Consider the following 26,698-nt stretch of genomic DNA (forward strand, 5'->3'; position numbering starts at 1 on the left):
TGCCATGGGGACTTCAGCTGCCTGGGGATTGAGAGAAAGCTTCCTTGAGGGAAGGTACATTTCAGCTGAGACACACTGCCGTCTGCTCTAGGTTTTGTAACTGCATTCACATCCCGATTCTGACACTTCACCCAGTTATTGTCTCAGAGCTTGGGTCTGCAGGTGTAAAACAAGGACAGTATGCACCTTGGCAGGGTTGTGAGAAGGGGAGAGAACACAAGTAAAGCACCTGTATCAGGCATACAGTAGGCACTAAGTGTGCAATGCTTGCTATGATTATACATCATTGTAAGCGTCAAGGGAAAGTTGAAGAAAAGTCTGACCAACAGCGAACGATAAATGCGCAGAGGAGAAATTTGTCAAAGGTTCCAAATTCAGGGGCAGTCCGTACACCACATTTTGTTTGGGGGCTTCAGGTCCTGAGTTCCAGACATTGGAGCAATTAACACTTTAAGACTGCTAAATATTGTCTTCATGAGAAGTTGATAAGGAATTTTGGGTGGTTGATCTCTTTCTAGCAGCACTTTAGCGTATGCTGAGGCCAGATTTTTTCAAGCAAAAGTAAAATACCTAAGAAACTGCCTGGCCAGAGGACAATCAGATTTTGGCTGGCTCAAGTGACAAGCGTTGATAAGCTAGATGGGAGAGGAAAGGATGAATACTCCATTGGAGGTTTTACTCGAGGGTCAGAGGGAGACCCGGAGCCACCAGAATGGGACCTGGAAGTGGGAAACGCTGGGTTCCCACGAGAGCGCGCAGAACACGTGCGTCAGGAAGCCGGGTCCGGGATGCCCAGCGCTGCTCCCCGGGCGCTCCTCCCCAGGCCTCCCGGGCGCTTGGATCCCGGCCATCTCCTCACCCTTCAAGTGGGTGTGGGTGATTTCGTAAGTGAACGTGACCGCCACCAGGGGAAAACGAGCAAGGAAGTAGGAGAGAGCCAGGCAGGCGGGGCGGGGTTCGACTGGGAACAGTGGGAGGGATGCAGAAGAGGAGTGGGAGGGATGGAGGGCGCAGTGGGAGGGGTGAGTAGGCGTAACGGGGCGGAGGAAAGGAGAAAAGGGCGCTGGGGCGCCGCGGGAGGAAGTGCTCGAGCTCTCGACTCTCCGCTGCGCGGCCGCTGGCGGGGGAGCTGCCAGGTGAGCCCAAGATGCTGCTGCGCTCGAAGCCTGCGCTGCCGCAGCCGCCGCCGCTGCTGCTGCTGCTCTTGGGGCCGCTGGGTCCCCTCTCCCCGGGGGCCCTGCCCGGACCTGCGCAAGCACAGGACGTCGTGGACCTGGACTTCTTCACTCAGCAGCCGCTGCACCTGGTGAGCCCCTCGTTCCTGTCGGTCACCATCGACGCTAACCTGGCCACGGACCCGCGGTTTCTCATCTTCCTGGGGTAAGCGCCAGACTCCTGGTCCTGTACCCTCTCCTGTCCTCCTGACACCCATGTCTGCCCCGCCAGCCACTCTCCTTTTGCGCGGAAACAACTTCACACCGGAACCTCCCCCGCCTGCCTCTCCCCACCCCACTTCCCGCCTCTCATTCTCCCTCTCCCTCCCTTACTCTCTGACCCCAAACCTCTTTTTGGGGGATATCATTTAAAAAATAGATTTAGGGGTTACAAATGCAATTCTGTTCCATGGGTATATTGCATTGTGGTGACATCTGGGCTCTTAGTGTAACTGTCACCTGAATGGTGTACATTGTATCTAATAGGCAATTTCTCATCCCTCATCCCTCTCCCACCCTCCCACCTTTTGGAGTCTCCAGTGTCTACTATTCCACTAAGTCCGTGTGTACACATTTGTCGCGCCCACTCTAAATGAGCCTTTTTGTTTCATTCATTCTGTAAGTATTGAGTAAGCACCACCTAAGGTCAGGTGTAAGTGGAAATTTGAAAAAAGAAACTGCCCACTTGCCCCAGTACTTCCCTGGCCAGGAGGAGGGAAACCGGGCAGGTGCACCTGGAGGCCTGTGAATGCTTGAATTGCTGTACAGTGTAGGACGAGATTGTGTATAGGCTTCTGTCTTTTAAACTCTGTTAGGTAGATTTCTTTTTCTTTTCTTTCTTTCTTTCCTTCCTTCCTTCCTTCCTTCCTTCCTTCCTTCCTTCCTTCCTTCCTTCCTTCCTTCCTTCCTTCTTTCTTTCTTTCTTTCTTTCTTTCTTTCTTTCTTTCTTTCTTTCTTTTTTGGCAGCTGAAAAGGGCATCTAGAACAAGAATAAAAATCTAAATATTCAATAAATGAGACCTAGGAGACTACTGCAGTGACTTACAAAGTCCTAATAAAAAGATGTCTGTCCAAAATGGGGCTGCGAAATGTGGTGCTGCCTTATTAGCTCCAAGTTTTGTTCTTGCCTGAGAAAGAAGGAACCTGATGCAGGTTCAAAGCTTCTGCCCTATAGCTGTTAGGGAAAATGGGTAAGTTTAGAACTCAATTTAGAATCCAATCCTTAGCTAGGTGCGGTGCCTGTAATGCCAGCACTTTGGGAGGCCGAGACAAGAGGATTGCTTGAGTCCAGGAGATCAAGACCAGCCTAGGCAATGTGGCAAAGCCCCATCTCTACAAAAAATTTAAAAATCAGCCAGATGTGGTGGTGTGTGCCTGAAGTCCTAGCTACTCAAGAGGCTGACACAGGAGCATCGCTTGAGCCCAGCTGGTCAAAGCTGCAGTGAGCTGAGAGTGAGACTGTGTCTCACAAAAATCATCCATTCCTTGAGGATGTGGTCAAAGGTCATCATAGTCCATTTTCTCTCCAAACATTCCTTGGAGTACAACCCTCCTCATTTCTGCATAATCCTGATATCTTCTATATTTTTGCCTTTTTCTTCATATTTTATAATTTCATATAACTGGCAGACTAAGATCCATGACTCCAAGATGGGGAGCTACAGCAACAATCCCAGGTCTTCTAAGTCTCTTATTTAAGCCCTGGGAGCCTCCAGAGTTGGCCACATCTTGACCAGCCCAGATAGAGGGAAAGATCACCACTATCTCACCTCTGTGTTAAATACCTAGGTGCTGTCCTCCCTGAGCCCACACGATAGTTGCCAGTGCTAATTTAATGGGTAGTGTACTGGTTAAGAGATGGACAGACTGTCCTGGCTTGACTCTCAGCTCTGGCAAAGACAAGTGACTTGGTTTTTCCATGTCTCTTGGCCACACCAACCTTGATTTCTTCCACTGTAAAATGGAATTTCTCAAGCTTGCCTCAAGGATTATTGCCCGAAGATTTGATGATATGGTAAGAGCTTCACAGTGTTTGGCCCATAGTAAGTGTTTGACATTCAAACGAATTGTTTCTTCCTAGGACATGGTGAGCATTTGGTAGCCATTCACCAGTTTTCTGTTTTCTTTGGATCATAGTTAACCTCTGCTTTCCCTTGTGGCACTAGAATTTTCTGGTGGGGAAGAATCCTCACTTTTTGCCCTTCCTTTTAAGGATAGGAAGCTGATACTAGGCAGCAACTAGTTAGGGGATAGGAAGATTACTTCAGAGAAATGCTGAACCACAGGGCTCCAGATCTCAGGACCCTGGTCTTAGCTTGCTGGAGTGTGGGGCGGCAGTGGGGGGTTGGGGAGCGGGGTGGGTTTACTGAAAATGGGTGTGAAGTAGATGTCCATTTACTGAAATGTGAGGACCCAAGGCCTCTTCTACTGCTGTAACCAGCATATTCCCCAACCTCTCCCCAAGAAAGGACGATGGGGGTTCACCTCTGGAGTAACAGGTCCAAAAGAAAAAACATACAGTATGACTTCCAGGGTCTGGGCCTGATCATCCAGCAGTCAAGCTCCCTGCAATTGACTGACACCCCTGTAACACGTAGAACTTCCAATCTGCAACTTAGTGAGGATGATACCTTTATTCTTCGTAAATACATCTCTTCATTTCCCAGAGCACCCTTTTTCCCTCCTCCTCTGCACCTTTTTGTTAAAGACTGGAGTATAATGAAATACCAAGAGAGCATAACGTGTGATACATAAAACTTTCTTTCTGGTTTACAAAACAGTTTATTCTTGTCCATATGTGCTTCTCTCCAAGGCTGGCTGCTGTCTAAAAGAGGCAGGAACCCCCTCTCCTCATCTAAGACCTAGCTTCTAAATCGGAGTGTGAGGGTCCGTCTTCCCAGGAGGGGCACAGGGCCCAAGCAGCCCAGCCGTCTCAGAAGACAACACTAAGCTTTGTATGGGTCCACAGTAGAGCAGAGTAAGACGCCTGTTGTTTAATTTATTACAGTTCCTCAAAAGTGAAGATGTGTGGGTGGGATGACAAGAGCTGAGCAGACGAAAGCTGAAGGAATAAGGAAAGAGAGGAGGACACAAACAGCTGACACTTCCTCAGTTCTTGTCATTTGCCAGGCCCTGTTCTAAGCACCTTCTAGGTATTAATCCATTTAGTCTTGGCTACAACACTATGAGGTTGTATCATCCCCATTTTATCATCCCCGTTTTAAACATGAAGAAATGGAGGCTCAGGGAGATTAAGTAACTTGGCTGCCATTTGAAACTAGACTCTGATCACATGAGATAATAGTGCCCATAAAAAGGGAAAGCAGATTATATTTTTTAAAGGAAAGCGAGTAGGATATGGTAGAAAAAGATTGTTTGGAAAGGAATTGAGAGATTGATATAATGAAAAGAAGTATTCACATGAGAGTAACGGTTTCAGGGCCCAAACCTTCATCTAAGGTACTTCAAAGAGGCCTAAGCAAACTTAGTCATATGGTGTGGTTCTAGCCTCCATGAAGGCAAATACATTGTGTACAGTCCAACTGCACACAAAACTGAAATACCAATGATAGAGCAATCTAAAATTTAAAAAATAAAACTTTCAATTTGTCATCTTCCCAGAGGGACTTAATCAAGAAACCAATCAAAATACTTCCTAAGCCCAACTGTTTGCAGAACTCCAAAGAGAGCCTGGCCCTAAATCAACACTGTCCAATGGAAATATAATATGATGTGGGCCTCATATGCAAGGTCATATGTAATTTTAAATTTTCTAGTAGCCATATTAAAAAGGTAAAAGGAAACAAGTGAAATTAATTTAATAATTTTATTTAGTTCAATATATCCAAAATGTTTTCTCAGCATATAATCAATATAAAAATATTAATGAGATATTTATTATTCCTTTCCTCAAACCAATTCTCTATAATCTGGCATGTATTACTTATAGCACTTCTCAGACTATATTTCTTTTTATTTTTCCAAGACAGTTTTGCTCTTGTCGCCCAAGCTGGAGTACAATGGCGTTACCTCGGCTCACTGCAACCTCTGCCTCCCAGGTTCAAGTTATTCTCCTGCCTCAGTCTCCCAAGTATCTGGGACTAGAGGTGTGCGCCACCACGCCTGATTAATTGTGTATTTTTAGTAGAGACAAGGGTTCACCATGTTGGCCAGGCTAGTCTCGAACTCCTGACCTCAGGTGATCTGCCCACCTTGGCCTCCCAAAGTGTTGGGATTACAGGCATGAGTCACTGCACCCAGCCTCAGATTAACTATATTTCAAGCACTCAGTAGCCACATGTAGTTAGTGCTATGGTAGTGGACAGTACAGATCTGCATTTCAGTTAAGACACATATGCAAGCATAGTTCACTAATGCATGGTAAAAAAAAAAAAAAAGTATAGTGCTGAGTTAGTGGTAGAAATACTAACTACTGCAGAGCAAAGTGGTACGAACAGCAATCTCAGTGATAATGCAACCAACCATGTTTGCTTTTCATTGCAATTTGCTTATTTTCCTTCAGCAAAGTTTATCTCTTTTTGCCAATTCAATAAATATTTACTGATAAAAAATTCAATATTAGATTCTTGCATCTTCACAGACAGAGTTGCTTTTCCCATTTGGAAAATTATTTATCAATGTAAACACATGTTTTGAAAACCAGTGTTGGAAAGAGGCGCAGAACCCCCATGTGCCTACTGATGGCAGAAATATCCACGGCCAAAAGGAAACAAAGGGCTGGGGGCAATCACACACCTCATGTCTCCTAACTCCTGGGAAGTGCTGTCCCTCTGATTGAGCTCTTATCATTCCCTTCCCCACTAACCCTATCCACTGTGCCCTGGAGCCCTTTGCGGGGTAACCCTGCTCTGTCCTCCTCACAGAATATCTCCTCTACCTCCTTGTCCAAGCTACAACTTGGTTCTTCTCTGAAGACACTGTCTTCCCTGTAGCCCTTTTGAGTAGCAGCTGCACATTCTCCCATAGTCCAGTTCTTTTCCTGTTCTCCAGTCTGGCTTCTGGATGACAGCCCACTAGTTTGAACTCCACACTGCTGTAGTTCAAATCTCTTTTGACTTGTTACCTTGGGCAAATTACCTCCTTTTGTTCAGATTCCTTGTTTGTAAAATGATGATAATAATGCCACTTGCTTCACTGGATTATGTTGAAATTAAGTGAAAGAAGGCAGGTCAATTCCCTACACACTCAGTTTGGACTAGGCTGATGAGCATTACAGATGACTCCATGATGCGGCGTGTGGTTCCTCATCTCCACATCTGGCTCTCATCCAGTGCTCCTGCTCACAGCACTCTGTCCCCCCCTTACTTACTCCCCCTTATTAACTGAAGACTGGCACTGATCTCACAGTTTCCTCTCCACTTCCAAGTCTCGCCATCATCCTAGATGACTTCAAGTCACCTAGATAAACTGTCTCAGTTTCTTCACTCTCACATTTTTTTTATATGTTGTAACAGATAATGTTACACTCAAGTTGTAACAGAACCAGCTTGTCCAGCTCATGAAATGTATGCGTTTCCTCTCAACTCTGTATTCAGTGACATCCTGTGGGTATCTGCAAATCAGCCATGGTGAGAATATTTACCATGGAAACTGGCAAATACTAAAAAGCAGGGCACCTTTTTTTCTGAGAGCCAGACCACAGCTCCTCTACTCTGTAGCACTCATCATAACAATTTTTAAATACCTCCACTGAACAGCTTCCTCCTCTCTCTACTTCTTCCATATCTGATTTGAGCTTCTTAATTTATCACGTGAACCACTTTTGTGATAATAACCCCAAATCCCTGTTCCATTGTTCTTCCAGCTAAAATCCTAAAATCCTAAACCTGATTTAGTTCAACCGTATTTTCTCTCTTTGGAATCTACAGGGTGGCCCAAAAACCTGGAAATTGAAATATATTACTTATTAATTTTAATGCATATTAATAAGCCATTTTAATGCCTCATTTCCAGTCTCAGTGGCCAACCTGTATAGCTGGGCTATTGAGCTCTGGGGGAGTGGACAGTTTCCCAGCCACACAGACTGATGTTGCACCAAACATTTTTTTAGCTTCCAGACTTCCCTGGCCCTTAGTGTTACCCTTAACTCTCCATTTGTCTGCCTTTCTCATTCTCTACTTTTTAAAAATCTCTGACTCCACCTTCATCTTGTCATTCTTAGCACATCACCATACTTCTGCTTCCCAAAGAAAATGAGCAATTACTTCCTTTTCCTTTTCCTCCTGTCATCAAATCTGCAGACATGTCATGCCTAAGTCCAGCTTTCCTCCTTTCTCTGATCTCAGTCCGCTTCTTCCAGTTCTGGTCTGAATCCCGTCCCCTCCCCAGCCCCCAAGGACTTTGCTCTGTCAGTCACCTCTTCCCTCTCCTGTATCTTCAACCCCTCCCTTTTTTTTTTTTTTTTTTTTTTTTTTTTTTTTTTTTTTTGAGACGGAGTCTGGCTCTGTCGCCCAGGCTGGAGTGCAGTGGCCGGATCTCAGCTCACTGCAAGCTCCGCCTCCCAGGTTCACGCCATTCTCCTGCCTCCGCCTCCCAAGTAGCTGGGACTACAGGCGCCCGCCTCGTCGCCCCTCCCTTTTTACTGGTGTCTTCCTCGCAGCATAGAAGCATCCCCAAACCTTTCCCATCTCAATCACCTCCTCACGTACTGCCTCTGCAGAAACCACCCCATTTCTGCCCTCCCCTTGGCAGCCAGTTCTTGCTGTTCCGCCCTCATGATGCCACCATCGTTGTGTCACTAAAATCAATCTCTCCGACATCATCAATGGCCTTCCTGTATTGGAAAACCTAATAAATACTTTATCTTATTTGGTCTTTGTTATGGGTTGAATGAGGTCACCCGAAATCCATGTTAGAAGTCCTAACCCTGAGTACCTCAGAATGTGACTTTATTTGGGAATAGGGTCATTGCAGATGTTATTAGTTAGGATGAGGTCATACTGGAATGTGGTGGGCTCGTCTTCTAATATGACTGATGGCCTTATAACAAGGAGAAATTTGGAGACAGACACACACATAGGGAGAATACCATGTGATGACAGGAGTTACGGAGTTGGAGTCAAAAAGCTATGGGAACTTAGGAGAAAGACCTGGAACAAATCCTTTCCTGTGCCTTCAGAGGGAGTATGGCCCTGCCACTGCCTTCATTTCAAATTTTTGGCTTTTCAGAACTGTAAGACAATACATTTCTGTTGTTCGAACCAATTAGTTTACAGTAACTCTGCCACTGCTGCCCTAACAAACTAATACAGTCTCTTGGAGGCATTTGGCAAGGTTGACAATGAAAGCACTTTCTTACCTCTTTAGGTCTGTCACCTTTCTGGGGGGGAGTGTTCTCTAACAATTCCTCTCCATCTCTCTCTCTAGCTTGTCTTAAACATCAGTGTTCCTCAGACTTCTGACCTAGACCTTTTTTTCACTTCATGTATTCCCCGGGTGGTCTCACCCACTTCCAGAAATTACTTAAATTACTGGTCATGCAGGGCTATGCTGGAAACTATTTAACAACTGGCTCTCTGGGAGAAGGGGAGACTGGTTGATGGCTTTTGCTGATTTCTATAGTATAAGTACTCCCTCCACGGCCAGTTCCAAACTGCCAACAGTTTAACAACAGGCTCACAAAATTTCTCCAAATTTAGCATTTGGCTTTCACAGGCCGACAACGTGGTACGGCCGACTCCAGCACACCTCTGCTTTCATGTCAGAGAGAAGTAACTTATTTTTGTAAAATAAAAACACCTGCAGGCCCCCCCCTTTTTTTTCCTTAATGAACTGCTCTAGAAATAGAATAGCTGCAGCTTCTTTCATGTGTTCCTCTGTTATTTCCACGTCACTGTGGTGGTGGGATCATTTTTCCTTTATTTTTCTTGTATATGATTGAAATACTGTACCTTTGATCAATTTTAGTTTTATGGCATGTTTTGCAGCCATATTAAATCTAGTTTTTGTCAGAGGGCATCAATATTATTTTTTCAAAACAAGAAAATATTTCATTGCAAAAGAAATAAACACAAAGGTCCTTAATACCCAAACTTTGAAACATGATTTCTTTTACCTGGCAGTGTCCAAGTGGTAAACCCAGACAGCACTGAGTTTTCATTTTGTTCAGGAAACAGTCTTTGTCTGGCCCCGACTTACCCTTACATCAGGCGGGCCTTGCTCATTCATTCACTGAAGTATTTATTCAACACCAGCGGTGTGCCAAGTACTTATCTAGGTATTGGGTGGATTCTGATAAGTCAGTCAGGTCCCTGCTCTCAGGGAGCTTGCAGCAGAGATGGGGGCTGCAGTAGAGAGTAAACCAAGGAAATGAACAAGGAAGCTGATTTCAGAGAGCGACAAATGCTATGAAGAAAATGAAGGCAGGGCAGTGTGATGGAGAGTGAACCAAGGTGGTACAGTTTGTACCTCTAAGGACCAGGCCGTGACCCGGGTCACGCACAGATGCCAGAGCTCATGTCATGTGATGCCAGAGCTCCTTTTCCAGGTGCTCGTTTCCTCCCACTTCCCCATCTCTTGCCCAGCCATGACTGCTTACAAATACAGCTAGAGGAATCTAAATGAGGTTCCTCTATCATCAAACCCAATCAAATGCCAAGGAACAGAATCAGTGCCTGGCGGAAGGCAGTGGAATGGGGCCAGCCTGGAGTGGTTCTCTCTGAGGAAGTTCCTCATCTTGGTTTTAGGGCCATGCCTTGCGACCTGTGAGCTAGGGGTTGCCAGTCCCTGGTATTTCTACAGGACTTGCCTGTCTATATTCCCAGCCTATATGTGTCTCCTGAGTTCAGGCACACAAGGCCAAGCGCCTGATGGATGGAAATACGTTTTTTGGTGTTCCATTGGTATCTCAAATTCTACAAAACTTAGCGCCCCTTCTCCTCCCTGTTCCTCCCCATCTTCAATCTATCACCTATTCCTCATCCAGCAAATGATATTACCATCTTCCAAGGTGCTTCCCAGAAGTAATCCTTGACTCCTCCTCAACATCCAATTAATAATCAAATCTAGGCCGGGTACAGTAGCTCACGCCTGTAATCCTAGCACTTTGGGAGGCCGAAGCAGGTGGATCATTTGAGGCTAGGTGTTCAAGACTAGCCTGGCCAACAAGGTGAAACTTGTCTCATTTAAAAAAAATTATTTGAAAAACCCAAATCTATTATTTCTACTTCTAAGTGTGTCTTGAATTTATCCATCTCTCTCCATCTCTGAGCTGTCACCTTACCTCAGTCCATCATGTTTTGTCTAGATTAACATGACCAGAGTCTTGTTCCTTCTCTTCAGTTATTTGTACTGCAGCCTGTGATTCCTTTCTAAAATAGGTCTGGTGAGGTCACTCCAACTGCTTCAGATCCTTCCATGGCTCCCCGTTGCCCTCATATGAAGCTGGCACTCCTGGACTTGCGGCTTACGGGGCCCTCCATGATGTGGCCCTATTTGCCTCTCCATTCTGTTCTCTCCCAGCCTCTCTGCCCCCCATCTCTAGGTACCAGCTACACCCTTCTGCTCATCAGTGGTGCCAGCTTCTCTTCTATCTCTGGTCTTTGCACAGACTTTTCCCTTCACCTGGATTGCTTTCTTCAATCCTACCCCCCTCTCTTTAATCTAGATAAGGTTTATTCTTTTTGAATGTCTAGCAGTGAAACCATTTCCCCTGAAAAACCTTCGCTAACCAACCCCCTACCCTCGGCCCAAAGTCTAGATTAGGAGCCCCTCTAAATGTGTTCCATAGAATTTTTTAAGAATTGTCTATTTACTTGTTCGTATCTATCACTAAACTATAAATTGTATGAGAACAGCCGCTATCTCTGCCTGGTTCACCATTCATCTCCAGCAACTAGCATAATGCCTGGCGGAGTCGGCCTGCAACAAATATTTGTTGAATAAATTAACAGATGGCTTTACCTCCTTAAAATCTTATTTTTTTCACCTACTAAAACAGACACAAAGGCCAGGTGTGGTGGCCCATGCCTGTAATCCCAGCACTTTAGGAGGCCAAGGCAGCTGAATCATCTGAGGTCAAGAGTTCAAGACCAGCCTGGCCAGTAGAGATCAGTAGAGATGGTGAAACCTCATCTCTACTAAAAATACAAAAATTAGCTAGGCATGGTGGTGGGTGCCTGTAGTCCCAGCTACTAGGGAGGCTGAGGCAAGAGAATCACTTGAACCCAGGTGGCAGAGATGGCAGTGAGCCGAGATTATGCCACCGCACTCCAGCCTGGGGCAACAGAGTGAGACCCTGTCTAAAAAAAAAAAAAAAACCAACACACACACACACACCAACTTGTATAATTTAAAATATCACGTGCTTGTTATGGAACACTTGTAAAATACAGGAAAGCAATGAAAAAGTCTACTATCTAGCTCACCACATAATGACCATTGCTATCATCCAGGCATACTTCTCTCGTATATAAATATATATTCTTTTATTGTTAAAATTACACTACAAGTACTATTTATTTTATTGTGGCAAAATACACAAAACATAAAAACTTGCCATTTTAACCATTTTAAGGTGTGCAGTTTGGTGCATTCACCACACTCGCATTGTTGTGCCAATATCACCACTATCTATCTCAGAAATTTTTCGTCTTCCCACTTGCATTGTTGTGCCAATATCACCACTATCTATCTCAGAACTTTTTCGTCTTCCCAGACTGAAACTCTGTAGTCATTAAACAGTAGTGCCTCCTCTATTTTCCCCTCCCTACAACTTATTTTTATTTGGGTTCATACCAAACTGAAAATAGCTACTTCTTCCTTACCTTAGATCAGCATTTCCATTTATTTAGCCACGGTTTTGAGGATCCTATGGCAGATGCCATCCTTCCTAGAGCTCTTTGGGACTGTCAGGTATTTCAGTCAGGGTGAATTCGGGTTGATAACATTTTAAAATCTCACTTTATTCTGAGGTTCCTAGTGCCAGAGCTCACTGTATTTTTAGGGACTCACAAGTTACAAACAAAAATATGGTAAGGAGGAATCACTGAAGTTTTAACACAAGAGACTTACATTTTGTTCAATTTCTATCTTTTGGTTTATTTCCTAAGCATTCAAAGAAATACTTTGAAATTCTTACATAGCATATTTAATTAAGCATGAGCACATCTTAAAATTTTAAATTTTGGATCAGATCTTTAATTCCTAAGATAATAAGAGGTGCTGGCAATTTGGCCAGGCATGGTGGCTTATGCCTATAATCCCAACACTTTGGGAGGGTGAGGTGAGCAAATTGCTAGAGCCCAGGAGGTGGAGGTTGCAGTGGGCTGAGATCATGCCATCGTACTCCAGCCTGGGCAATGGGAATGAAACCCTGTCTCCAAAAAAAAAAAAAAAAGAAAGAAAGAAAAAAAAGAAAAAAAAGAAGAAGAAGAAGAAGAAGAAAAGAAGAAGAAGAAGTATTGGCAATTAGTGCTCCAAGAATAATTTCCTGACTTGAAATAAACCTACATGTAGACAAACTAATGAGGCCATTCCAAGAGTTACTAGCATTGGTTTAATATGTTTTCAGAACATTCCAGGAAGCAGTGTGGCCAGCCTTGCATGTTTGATATTTCAGAAATGTATGACAGGTGTTTCTCTTACCCAGGTCTTCTGTTCTCTCAGTTTTGCTCATATAAATATTTATGAACATCCTCATCTTTTTGAGGGAGGGGATTACAGATCATTCTAATTCCATTTTCTAGCATTTGGTACCATTCTAAGCACATAATAGGCACCCATTCGGAGCATTTTTGGTTTGACAGAATATGCATTTAGAATTGTTCAAATTAGAGGTGTCAATGATGGGGATTAGAATCCTATATAATTCTAAGTCATTTGACTTAAATACATAATAATGATTTTCCTTGGTGGGGAATGGTGAAGGGAGGTGGGAGTTAAGGAGAGGAGAAGAGATCCTAAGTCATTTATAAACTTCTCTGGAAACACAGGTGTTTGAAGACTTTTTAAAAAGTTTTGCACCAAGTTGTGTGTGTTTTAAATAGACTGTTTTTAGAGCAGTTTTAGGTTCACAGCAAAATTGAATGGAAGGACAGAGATTTCCCATAAACCCCCCGCCCACACACATGCATAGCCTCCCTCATTATCAAAATCCCCACCAGAGAGGTGTTTGTTCTAGTTGATGAACCTACACTGACACATCATTATCACCCAAAGTCCATAGTTCACAGCAGGGTTCACTGTTGGTGTACATTCTATGGGTTTGAGCAATGTACAATGACATGTATCCACCATTATAGTAACATACAGAGTATTTTCAGTGCCCTACAAATCCCCTGTTCTCCACTTATTCATCCCTCCCTCTCTGCATTTCCACCCCCATCCTGTGGTAACCGCTGATCTTTTTACTGTTCCATAGTTTGGGACAATCTGTTTTTCAGACAGACACAGAGCTGTCTTTCCCTTAGTTTCCATTCTGTCATTTCTTTTTCCCCATCAGTCATAAAAGGCTATGAGTTTTTTTAAGTGTTGAACACTATCCTACTTGTCAAGTTAAAACATAAGATCCTGGCTGGGTACAGTGGCTCATGCCAGTAATCTCAGCATTTTGGGAGGCTGTGGCAGAAGCATCACTTGAAGCCAGGAGTTGGAGACCAGCCTGGGCAACATAGCAAGACCCATCCCTACACACACACACACACACACACACGCACACACACACACACACACGAAAGCTCTTGCCAGAGTTACAGCTGCAAGTTGCCCTCAGGTGCCTAGACTATCAGTCTTTCAATTAGATTCAGATTGAGATGCTTCCTGTTTTAAACAATGATTCCCTTTCTATCATGCCCAATAAGAAAAAAGTAAAAATTAAACAATACTGTCTGTAATCTCAGCTACCCAGGAGGCAGAAGCACAAGAATTGCTTGAACCTAGCAAGCAGAGGTTGCAGTGAGCTGAGATCGCGCCACTGCACTCCAGCCTGGGCAATAGAACAAGATTCTGTCTCAAAAACGAAACAATATGATTTCCTCCTCCAAGTCTTCCACAGAGAAATGTTAAGAAATAAGTCCACCAGGAAAGAAGGAAGTAAGAATGTTTGACTAGATAGTCTTGGAAAAAACAGTTATACTTTCTTGCTTGTCTTCCTAACAGTTCTCCAAAGCTTCGTACCTTGGCCAGAGGCTTGTCCCCTGCGTACCTGAGGTTTGGTGGCACCAAGACAGACTTCCTAATTTTCGATCCCAAGAAGGAATCAACCTTTGAAGAGAGAAGTTACTGGCAATCTCAAGTCAACCAGGGTGAAAATTTTTAAGGATTAACTCTATATTTTAATTAACATCAGTCCGTCATGAGAATGCTTTGAGAAAACTGTTATTTCTCACACCTAACAATTAATATAAGAGATAAACTTCCTCTCCCCTCATCTGACCTTTGGAGGAACCTGAAACAAAGGAGGAGGCAGTGGGCAGGTTTTCTCAGCATGATGTTTGTCATGTTCAGTGTGAGACCTCACAAAAAAAAAAAAAAAAGAAAAAAAAAAGGTGTCCTGGATATAACTGAGAGCTCATCGTACTGTAAATATTAATAGAACAGTGATTGTAGCTGAAGGACAGAGCTGCTTGGAGAGAGCAAGTGGGTAGAATCGCATCAAACTAAAGAGAGTATTTCTAGCTGAAGATACAATGATAGATTGAAGGATATTTATTCTAAAAATAGAATGTGGGTGAAAGAGATCCATGATTACCTGGGTGAGTTTAAATATTTGGACTTCTGGGCTCCAACGTTAGATTCTGATTTGAGCAAGCTTCTCAAGGGATTCTGATATTGAAAGTCTGTGGCCTTCACCTGAGAAACCTGTCCTAGGGAGCCATAAAAATTTGTCCTGTTTTTCAGAAGTGCTATCAGACATCAAATGGTAGTTAAATCATATCTTAACAATTACTAGGATGGGCGCAGTGGCTCACACCTGTAATCCAAACACTTTGGGAGGCTGAAGCAGGAGGATCACTTAAGCCTAGGAGTTCAAGCCCAGCCTGGGCAACATAGAGAGACCCTGTCTCTATTTTTCAATAATTTAAAAAGAAAAAAATTACTGAAAATATTGTATACACCATTGAATTATAATAACATGTAAATAATGTATATATTCATTATGAGGAATATTTGAGTATTTCATATATTATACCTTTTCCTTCTGTTTATTTTCTCCAGTTACGAAGTATTTAGAGCAATTCATCAGTAATTGGGGCTAAATTGACAGAACAGTAATTAGAGAAAATAGAAAAAAGACAGATGGGCTCTCCTTGAATACCAGGTTGGAATGTTTATGAGTTTGTGTTTTGTTTTGGGGGTGGTTTTTTTCGACAGAGTCCCACTCTGTTCCCCGGGCTGGAGTGTAGTGGCACAATCATGGCTTACTGCAGCCTTGACCTCTTGGGCTCAAGCAATCTTCCCACTTCAGCCTTCTGAGTAGCTGGGACCACAGGTGCATGCCACCACACCCGACTAATTTTTTAATTTTTTGTAGAGAGAGTCTTTCTATGTGATCCAGGCTGATCTCAAACTCCTGCACTCAAGTGATCCTCCTGCCTTGGCCTCCCAAAGTGTTGGGATTATAGGCATAGCCACCATACCTAACCTAGTTTCTGTTTAGACTTGACCCTTTCCCACCAGCCATGTGTGTCCACAAGATCTCATACGTTTAGACAGGAAATGGTTCTTTGCTCATCAGTTTTCTTCATCCTGTGTCTAGGAGGATGGTTGGTGGGGGAAACTGGGGTTATCCAAGTTCCTCTGAAACATCCTCTGTGAGCCCAGGGATGGTTGAGGCATCAGCCACCAGCAAGTCAGTGTGCAGCTTTCCAGAAAGGAAGTCATCGGCCAGTTAGCCGGCCCTGGCAGCCTGCACCCAGCAACCCTGCTGTCTTGTGATAGAGAAATGATCTGCCTGACAGGATGGGGCGGATTTTTCTTTTTTCTTTCTTTTTTTGAGACAGGGTCTGGCTCTGTCACCCAGGCTGGAGTGCAATGGTGGGATCCTGGCTCACTGCAGCCTCTGCCTCCCAGGCTCATGCCATCCTCCCACTCAGTCTCCCGAGTAGCTGGGACCACAGGCACACACCACCACACCCAGCTAATTTTTTGTATTTTTAGTAGAGACAGGGTTTTACTATGTTTTCCAGGCTAGTCTCGAACTCCTGAGCTCAAGCTATCCATCCACCTCGGCCTCCCAAAGTGCTGGAATTACAGGCGTGAGCCACTGTGCCTGGCCAGGGTGGATTTTTTTCAAGTGCACATGTTGCGGTCCCAGAAGTTTTGATGGTACCAAATTCAAAGGGAAAAAACGTCAACGGTTCCCACCCATCCTACCTCCCATGATGGCAAGAGGAAATCACCACACTGCAGATACAGTCCACATAAAACAAATTGCTATGGATTTTGAAAGTGAACCTTAAGAGAACTGCACGATGTTTTCTTCATTCGAGTTCTCTGGTAATGTCAAGCTTTTTAAATTTTTTTAGACAGAGTCTCGCTTTGTCGTCCAGTGTCACCCAGACTGGAGTGCAGTGACGCGATCTTGGCTCACTGCAGTCTCTGCCTCCTGGATTCAAGCGATTCTCCTGCCTCAGCCTCCCAAGTAGCTGTATTTTAGTAGAGATGAGGTTTCACCATTTGGCCAGGCAGGTCTCGAACTCCTGACCTCAAGTGATTCACCCACCTCAGTCTCCCAAAGTGCTGGGATTACCGGTGTGAGCCACCGCACCCGGCCAGTAATTTTAAGCTTCTGAGGAGCCCTCTGAATTGTTAAATAACTTGGAGCTATGTCCAACATATCCATGTTCAGTGTGTGTTCAGTATTTCTTAGGAAACCTGCCCTTGATTGTTTTCTTTGTGGTGATTCATGAGCCGGCAAATTTGACATGTGTTACAGAATATATCTTTTCTCTGCTCTCCTACCTCATAACCAGAACCTAATTATCCTGCTTTGGTCACATAAATAGCAAACTAAATAAACACATGGGATTTCAGCCTGCTCACTGTGAAAACAGATCCTCTAAATGATCTCTCCCACTTGCAGATATTTGCAAATCTGGATCCATCCCTCCTGATGTGAAGGAGAAGCTACGGTCGGAATGGCCCTACCAGGAGCAAGTGCTACTCCGAGAACACTACCAGAAAAAGTTCAAGAACAGCACCTACTCAAGTAAGAAATGAAAGGCACCCTAGAGGTGTTCCAGCCCCAAAGATATTTGAATAGATTGGACTCGGGCACCAATCCAGCAAGTCCTACAGAAATTGTATAAAACTGAAAATACTGAAGTATTTCCCAAATGGGAAATCCTGAACTCAAAACTTATTTTGTTTTGTTTTCTTCATCTGACATTGCCTAGCAGCCACAGAGTGAAAGATAAATCAATCATTCATGATCTAACAATGACCTTCACTGCTCTAAAAAACTAGGGAGTCAAGGAAAACATGAATATATTCCTTATGTAAAATTAAAATACAGACATATAAAGGGCAAAATGTGAACATCATTCATACCTTGCTGTCCGTCCCCCTCCCAGAAATATCCCCCAGTATGCAGTGGTTTAGAGCATTAGGCAGGAGGGCCCTGAGTCACTCCAGAGAGTCTTGGCCACCAAGCAGCATTCTCTTTTTGTTTCCTCTGTGGCTTCTGCAAACACAGGGCTAGCTCAGCTACCCATTAGTGTATTTTCAGTCACTGAAACAGTCTTCCAGTCTTCAAATTAGGATGACATTGTCACATGGGGCTTTAAAGCAAGTGAAACAAGCAATCCTTTTTTTTTTTTTTTGAGACAGAATCTCGCTTTTGTTGCCCAGCCTGGAGTGCAATGGCGCTATCTCGGCTCACTGCAACCTCTGCCTCCCGGGTTCAAGAGCTTCTCCTGCCTTAGCCTCCTATTCATTATGAAGAATATTTGATTATTCAGTTCCTGTAGGGTAAAGATATTACCCCCGATCATATTATTGATTATTGAGTAGCTGAGATTACAGGTGCCTGCCACCACGACTGGCTAATTTTTTCTGTTTTTTAGTAGAGACAGGGTTTCACCATGGTGGCCAGACTCCAGGCTGGTCTCGAACTCTTGACCTCAGGTGATCCACCCGCCTTGGCCACCCAAAGTGCTGGGATTACAGGCATGAGCCACCGCACCTGGCCACAATCCTTTTTTAACTATGAAATATATTTTTATCTGAAGGTTCATGTTTATACCCAACTAAGGAATGATGTTGCCCCATATCTCAGTTAAAGAAATAACCTGCTCAGATACTTTAAACTGTTCTTTTGACTTTTGAAAATAAATTTTCTTGAAGTTACTGTACTTGTTTTGGTTAGTTAACATTATTTAAAGTATAATAATAATTATACGTTAGTATATGTATATACTTACAAAGATAATAAATTATCCTTGTAAGATTTTGCTATGTACTACCTGGAGTTCAATGTATCAGATGGATTTCAAATTTATATACATTTTTTATGTATATGGTACAGAAAAAAAGGTGATCCATAAGAAATCAGAAAATAGCTCATATGCTAATAGCTAATGTTGTCCTCTAAAAAACTTTTTTTTTTTTTTTTTGCATTTTTAAGAGGGGGATCTACTCTGACACTTTAATAAGTATAATTAATTATTGAATGGAGTTTGGCATAAGGCAGGGCCATTTCAGATCCCATTAAAGGAATGACATGTACCATAGAACCACGGAAGTAAGGTCACATTTGTAATAAATCATTATAGCTCTGCTAGGAGAAGACCCGGTTGTATTAGGTAATTAATGGATTTGCTCTTAAAACACATGTCCCAGAAGATACAGGTAAGTCTTGGGGGGTCATATTAAACATTATACCAATTTATCTTAAATTTCTAAGAAAGTTTTGCTACTTCACACGATCTTTCTGTTACCAAAATGGTGGGTTTCCAACTGCAGGACTTGGCTTTCATAGTTCCTACACCAGGGGAAATGCCTTCCTTTGCTAACTATGCAACTGGGTTAGTTAATGTAAGTCTGACTACCCTGTTGGTAATGCTAAAATATACAACAAATACAGAATTTTATTTGTATTTGTAAACATTTGATTTCTGGCTTGAAATTTTCAGTTTTCATGGGCACGTCATGGAAACAGAAATCTGTGTTTAGTTTGGGCACCTACTCATTGTAGTGACAAATATTTTAGAAGCCAATAGGAGATTCCACACATTGTTGTGAACCTGTGGCTGAGGTTGGTAATGGCTGAGTGACATGGGGACATACCACAAAGGAAGAGGTAGCAAAAGGCTGCGGAGATAAGGACATGCTCATTGCTTAGCTAGTGGCCTGCACCCTTAAAACAGGTGTCCCAGGCTGGGTGCAGTGGCTCACGCCTGTAATCCCAACACTTTGGGAAGCTGAGGCGGGTGGATCACCTGAGGTCAGGAGTTCGAGAGCAGCCTGGCCAACGTGGTGAAACCTCAGCTCTATTAAAAATATAAAAATTAGCCAGGCATGGTGGTGGGTGCCCATAATCCCAGCTACTCAGGAGGCTGAGGCAGGAGAATCACTTGAATCCGGGAGGCAGAGGTTGCAGTGAGCAGAGATTGTGCCACTGCACTCCAGTCTGGGCGACAGAGTGAGACTCTGTCTCAAAAAAACAAAAACAAAAAACAAACAAAAACAATACAAAACAAAAAAGCAAAACACAAAACAAAAAAACAACTGTCCCAGAATATATAGGTACGTTTTCTAACACAGGTCCTCTTGAATGGTGTGTTCCACTTAAGTAGAAGATGATAAAAACATTTGTCATGAGAATATAGACTCACATTTTAAACCTGTTTGAGCACGAAAAGGAAGCAATGTTACAGATGTAATGCTGGGTGTGACTGCAGAAAGGATGACTCCCTTATTAAAGTAATCATCTTGAGTGAGCTAACTCTTTGTAGTTCTTTTCCACCTGTTCCCCTCATCACCCCATTCTTCTGTTGCCTACACCCAGGCCTACACTGGATGCTGACATAGACTTACATGGTACAGTCCAAGGGAAAGAGTCTGCCATTTTTTTCAATGTCTCATCTTGCTTATCTTCATTCCAAGGATCTCTCCACTCTTTATACAGTAAGAGATGAGAGTTTGGAAAAGTATTGGGAATAAGATAATGAATTGTAAGTTTTTAAATTGTTCTTTCTATTTTGGGGAAGGAGTAGGCTAGGTGGCTTTTTTTTTTTCCTTCAGAGTAGATATGGCCAGACATGGTGACTCATGCCTGTAATCCCAGCACTTTGGGAGGCCGAGGCAGGTGGATCACTTGAGGTCAGGAGTTCAAGACCAGCCTGGCCAACACAGTGAAACCCCGTCTCTACTGAAAATACAAAAACCAGCCAGGCTTGGTGCATCCACCTGTAGTCCCAGCTACTCCAGAAGTGGAGGCAAGGAGAATCGGGAGGCAGAGATTGCAGTGAGCCGAGATCATGCCATTACACTCCAGCCTGGGTGACAGAACGAGACTCTGTCTCGAAAAAAAAAAAAAGAAAAAAGAAAAGAAAAGGAAAGAAAAAAAGAATGGATTTGAACTCAGTCGTCAATAGCCTCTATTCCAGGAGATGTTACAGTTTATTATGTTATAGGGGTTGTGTAATAGAATTTCAAGCTATGTAAATTCCAAGCACATTTGGAAGAATGAAGAAATGGAGGAAGGGTAAAGTATGAGTGCAAGCATTCCAGGTTTTGTGAAAATGCTATAATCTTTGTACCGGGCTAGTACAAAGTGCTATTTAACTGTAAGGGTTTTTTGTGATTTACAGACAGTTTTCACATGTCTCATTTCAACCTTGGTTTTACAGGTAGGCATGTGATGGTGCTTGTCTCAGGACTGTAGATCCATAGCTGAGGTTCCTGTCGGGTAAAGATATTACCTGTGATCATATTATAGTCTGTAAGTGGGAGAGCTATGCCTGGAGCTCAAGTCTTATGATTCTTGATCCAGAGCACTTTCTACAACATGATTTTGAAATATAAAAGCCTATAATATGTAACTAAAGCAGGTCACTCACCCCTTGTAACAAGCTCCAGTAATAGTACTGCCACCAAATGGCTGTGTGATATTGGGCAAAGACTTACCTTGTTTGGATCTCAGTTTCCCCCTAGAAAAATGAGGGTGGAGGTTAAGCACAGGCTGGTGATCCCAAAGCCTCCATACTGCCCGAAACTGTGGCTCTAAGATCCAGTAGAATTCTGGGTCACAGGACTCTAGGGAGATTTTCAAACCCAAATGTCTGTCATTCCTTGATGGTAGGCAGCAGTTTATGGAAGTGGGTGACACAGCAAATATCAAAACACCTAAAGCAGCTTGCAAGAGTTGTTTCTGCCTAGTGGTCTTTATAGCTAATATTAAATAGTTAATTTTTTTTTTTTTTTTTGAGACGGAGTCTTGCTTCATCACCCAGGCTACAGCGCAGTGGCGTGATCTCAGCTCACTGCAACCTCTGCCTCCCTAGTTCGAGCAATTCTGTCTCAGCCTCCCAAGTAGCTGGGACTATAGGTGCATGCCACCACACCCAGATAATTTTTGTATTTTTAGTAGAGATGGAGTTTCACCGTATTGGGCAGGCTGGTCTCGAACTCTTGACCTCAGGTGATCCACCTGCCTCAGCCTCTCAAAGTGCTGGGATTACAGGCGTGAGCCATCGTGCCCAGTCTAAATATTTAATATTTAATATTATACTATGTTATTCAGGGCAAAGACTTAAAAACAAAACAAAAACAAAGCCACTTTTAAGGAGAAAGGGTGTAAGTTTGCCAGATAGATAGAGGTCTTTTTTTTTTTTCAACTACAAAAGTTCAGGAATGAATTACTCTTTAACAAATGACTGTAGATATACATGAAAATTGGAAGGATGTATTATGCATATGATAATCAATTTAAAGACAACACTTAAAATTATATTGTTGCCACTCTTGAAATCTGATAATGGAACAGCTAATGGTTTAAAAAGCAGAGTACAGAAGTTCCCAAACTTACGGTACCTTAATATAACAGAAAATTTTTTTACAGCACGCCTAGGCCACAAAAAATACCTGTGTTTTGATTATTAAATTGTAAGATCTACACAACCTAATAGTAATAGGTCTTGTATTGTCCAATAGATGTTGATGCTTCTCCCTTGCAAACTTAAAAGAGCCTACAGTGCCTCTGTGAATAGTATTGCCTGGTTAGAGTTTGAATTTCAGATAAATAATTCTTTTCATTTTAATTATTTTTCTTTTCTTTCTTTTTTTTTTTTTTTTTAATTTTGAGACAGGGTCTCATTCTGTTGCCCAGGCTGGAGTGCAATGGCATGATCAGGGCTCACTGCAGATTTGACCTCCCTGGGCTCAGGTGATCCTCCTACCTCAGCCTCCCAAGTAGCCAGCTGGGACTACAGGGGCTTACCATCATGCCCTGCTAATTTTTTTGCTTTTTGTAGACATGTAGTTTTGCCATGTTGCCCAGGCTGGTCTTGAACTCCTGGGCTCAAGTGATCCACGCGCCTCAGCCTCCCAAAGTGCTAGGATGACAGGCATGAGCCACTGCACCTGGCCCCTGTGTTAAGTATTTCTTAACAGTTACATAGGACATACACTAAAAATTATGTATTGCTTATCTGAAGTTCAAGTTTAGGTGCCCTGCACTTTTAGTTGCTAAATCCTGCAGCTGTACCTATGCATTCACTGGTGCTCCCAAACTTGCCTTGCACAGAGTTTGGAAACCACAGTCCTATAACTCTAGGCCAATTTTTTAATGTAAAATTTGAGTCACTTTAAATTAATAAATCATATACAGGAATTTAAAAATTGTTTTAATATAATGAAAATTATTAAAATATTTTTTAACTTGTGACTAGAGATATTTAGATTACAAAGAGTGGGGTTTATGCTAACTAATGACAGTCTGGCCATGCATGTGGAGCACTGAGCTATGAATTGTGGCTTCCCCAATTCTCCTGATATCACTTGAACAAAACCTAAGTGTCAGACCAGAGCTTCTGGTATCTTCCATGGTATTTCATTCAACAGCTGGAGCAAATGAAGTGAGATTGATTTTTTTTAATTTGTCCAATTTTGTTGTCTCATAAACATAATTATAATCATTTGTTAGAATTAGAATTTCTTCAGTTTAACAACAGAAATAGGTATTCATTACGAAAAGCACATCTGGAGGCCTTCTTCATCATGGTGCCAATCTAACCATTAAATTGTGACATTTTTCTTTTAGGAAGCTCTGTAGATATGCTGTATACTTTTGCAAATTGCTCAGGACTGGACTTGATCTTTGGCCTAAATGCATTATTAAGAACAGCAGATTTGCAGTGGAACAGTTCTAATGCTCAGTTGCTCCTGGACTACTGCTCTTTCAAGAGGTATAACATGTCTTGGGAACTAGGCAATGGTAAGTACCCCAGGGAACAATTCATTAATAAGGAGATTCCCCACTAGCATTATTTCTTATGACACTCTTTTTATTATTAGCAAATATACTTCTGCCTGGGCACATTCTTGCAAGTGCTCAACAATGCAACTTTTGGAAGTGCATATGGCAGAAAACTCCTACTGTATCTCTTCCAGAACCTATTATTGCCAATCCCAGTTTATGTTACATTTGAGGTGAGAACCAGTTGGAGTCAGCAACCTTCCCAGCTCCTAAATTCCCTTGAGATTTTCAGAATCACTTAACCCTATTTTGCTTGGCAGACTGGACTCAGCAAAACTGGGAAGTCAGCAGTTTGTTTTATCCATCCCTTCTTTCCTCAAACGTGTCAGTTAATCTCAGTAACCCCATTGCAACCTTCATTTCTGGACCCAGTGGTCTACAACCTGCCAGTATAGAATCCTACGTGGGTCAAGCTCCTGATTGTCTTCACTCTTTTTTTGTAAAGAACTTGTAAATTTCAACTATAAGTCTTCATGATTCGCCACATTTATTCAAAACATAGAGTGCTTTTTCCACATATCAACCAATGGAAATGAGGATTAAATGTAGTAATAGGGTGAGCACATGTCTTCCTGCTCAAACTTTTTTTTTTTTTTTTCAGACAAGATCTGCCTCTGTTACCCAGACTGGAGTGAAGTGGTGTGTTCATAGCTCACTGTAATCTCCAACTCCTGGGCTCATGCAGTCTCTCACACCTCAGTCCCTGATTAGCTAGGACTACACTATGCCTAGCCAATTTTTTTTTTTCTTTTGTCTGGTTGTGTTGCCCAGGCTGGTCTCAATCTCCTGGCCTCAAGTAATCCTCCTGCCTCGGCCTCCTAAAGTGCTGGGATTATAGGCATTAGCCACTGTGCCCTGTCTCAAACCTTTTTTTTCCAAAGTAAATGAAGTTATTAGATATGGAATACAGGCTAGTTCCCAGATATCCATATCCATTGGTTTATTACCCTCATTATTAACTTCAAATTGTTTAATAGCCCCTCATATCTCTGTTATGCAGTTAAAATTTTTGTTTTGTTTTTCTGGAGTATCTTATTTATAACTATGAGTTTTACTTTACTTATTTATTTTATTTTTTGAGACAGAGCCTTGCTCTGTAACTCAGGCTGGAGTACAGTTGCATGATCATGGCTCACTAAGGCCTCGACCTTCTGGGCTCAAGTGATCCTCTCCCTCAGCCTCCCAAGCTGGATCTACAGGGTGCATCACCACATCCAGCTAATTTTTTTTCCTTCCATGGAACAGGATTTTTTACTGTGTTACCCAGACTGGTCTCAAACTCCTGGCCTCAGGGGATCCTCCCATCTCAGCCTCCCAAAATACTGGGATTACGGGCATGAGCCGTAACGCCAGACCTGGTTTTACTTTTCTTGACTTTGAATTACAAGTTTTTGTAATTTGGAAAATGTTTTGTTGCTTTTATATACTGCTGTATGTTTGCTTTTTAATACAACATTTCTTGATACATATTTTGAGAATTGCTATCTTTCAGAACCTAACAGTTTTCTTAAGAAGGCTGATATTTTCATCAATGGGTCGCAGTTAGGAGAAGATTTTATTCAACTGCATAAACTTCTAAGAAAGTCAACCTTCAAAAATGCAAAACTCTGTGGTCCTGATGTTGGTCAGCCTCGAAGAAAGACTGCTGAGATGCTGAAGAGGTAGGAACTAGAGGATGCAGAATCACTTTACTTTTCCTCTTTTTTCTTTTGAGACAGAGTCTTGCTCTGTCACCCAGACTGGAGTACAGTGGTACAGTCATGGCTTACTGCAGCTTCGACCTCCCAGGCTCAAGCAATCCTCCCATCTCAGCCCCACAAACAGCTGGGATTACAGGTGCACACCACTACACCCGGCTACTTTAAAAGATTTTTTTGGCAGAGATGGGGTCTCCCTATGTTGCCCAGGCTGGTCTCTTGAATTCCTGTGCTCAAGCTATCCTCCCACCTCAGCCTCCCAGAGTGCCAGGATTACAGGCATGAGCCACCACACCCAACTACCACTTTTCTTAAAAAAAAAAAAAAAAAAAAAAAAAAAATCTGATAGACAATCCTCAATAGTCCACATGTTATTAAACAATTTGCTGCCTGAATACATGATTTACCAAAAGAGGAAATTTTGATGGGTTCAGAGTATCAAGGGATCTGAGGCAAATGGCACCTATGATAAAATTTGCTATCAAAATTAGGAGGTTTGTGTTTACCTGATCCTGAAGCAGTAACCAGCCCATTTCTAGGGAATAAAACTCTCATGCGTATATTGTGCATATATATGTATTATCATATGATGACTGAGTGATACTAAAATTTTTTTTTCTAGCTTCCTGAAGGCTGGTGGAGAAGTGATTGATTCAGTTACATGGCATCAGTAAGTATGTCTCCTATTCTTAATACTAGGAAAGTAAGGCTAGCTTTATTTATTATCTAGTATTCAAAAAGTTAGTTCCATTTAACTGCCAATTGACTGCAGTTCAAATAAGAAACAAATAGTGTCTCAAGTAGCACTGTGCTCCAATTTTAATATTAATAAAACAAAAATTTAAAGTTATTTTAAATAATGTAGTAATTTCTATAAAGATCACTTTATACAGAAGAACAGTGCCAATTAACCCATGGAACATATAAGTAGCTAACACCAATTGCTTGCCAAAGAACCAGTAATCCAGGAGTACATGTACTTGCCACTGTGTTTTTTCAAGACAGAGTAACTAATTTCTAGTTACTTGCATAGAATGGATTCCTCCTCATCACCCCCTTCCATCTTGGTCTTTCCCTAGTAGAACTTCTACCTTTTTAAGTAACAGGTGAGTGGGAGAGGTAAGAAGAAGAATAAGGTCAGCAATTAGCTTAAAAGCAGAAAATAAAGTTTGTTATTTTTTTCTGAATATTTTCTGTATAATTTAGCTACTATTTGAATGGACGAACTGCTACCGAAGAAGATTTTCTAAACCCTGATGTATTGGACATTTTTATTTCATCTGTGCAAAAAGTTTTCCAGGTAATAGTCTTTTTAACATTTTTAATGTAAAACTAGAATCCTTATTTTA

General features: G+C 42.4%; 1 protein-coding gene across 1 annotated transcript in view; it reads left to right on the top strand.

Annotated features, from left to right (window-relative positions):
- Nucleotides 1-1,055: 1,055 nt before the first annotated feature.
- HPSE (heparanase) overlaps nucleotides 1,056-26,698 on the top strand; it is a 43,501-nt gene continuing 17,858 nt past the window's right edge. The window contains exons 1-7 of the mRNA XM_010358955.2: nucleotides 1,056-1,380; nucleotides 14,331-14,476; nucleotides 17,257-17,382; nucleotides 23,437-23,610; nucleotides 25,145-25,313; nucleotides 25,972-26,019; nucleotides 26,556-26,649. Of these exons, the coding sequence (XP_010357257.1) occupies nucleotides 1,148-1,380; nucleotides 14,331-14,476; nucleotides 17,257-17,382; nucleotides 23,437-23,610; nucleotides 25,145-25,313; nucleotides 25,972-26,019; nucleotides 26,556-26,649 (990 nt within the window). The 5' untranslated portion in view covers nucleotides 1,056-1,147. The remainder of the gene's footprint in view (nucleotides 1,381-14,330; nucleotides 14,477-17,256; nucleotides 17,383-23,436; nucleotides 23,611-25,144; nucleotides 25,314-25,971; nucleotides 26,020-26,555; nucleotides 26,650-26,698) is intronic.

This window comes from Rhinopithecus roxellana, chromosome 2 (genome assembly GCF_007565055.1).
Source record: "Rhinopithecus roxellana isolate Shanxi Qingling chromosome 2, ASM756505v1, whole genome shotgun sequence".
NCBI lineage: Eukaryota > Metazoa > Chordata > Mammalia > Primates > Cercopithecidae > Rhinopithecus > Rhinopithecus roxellana.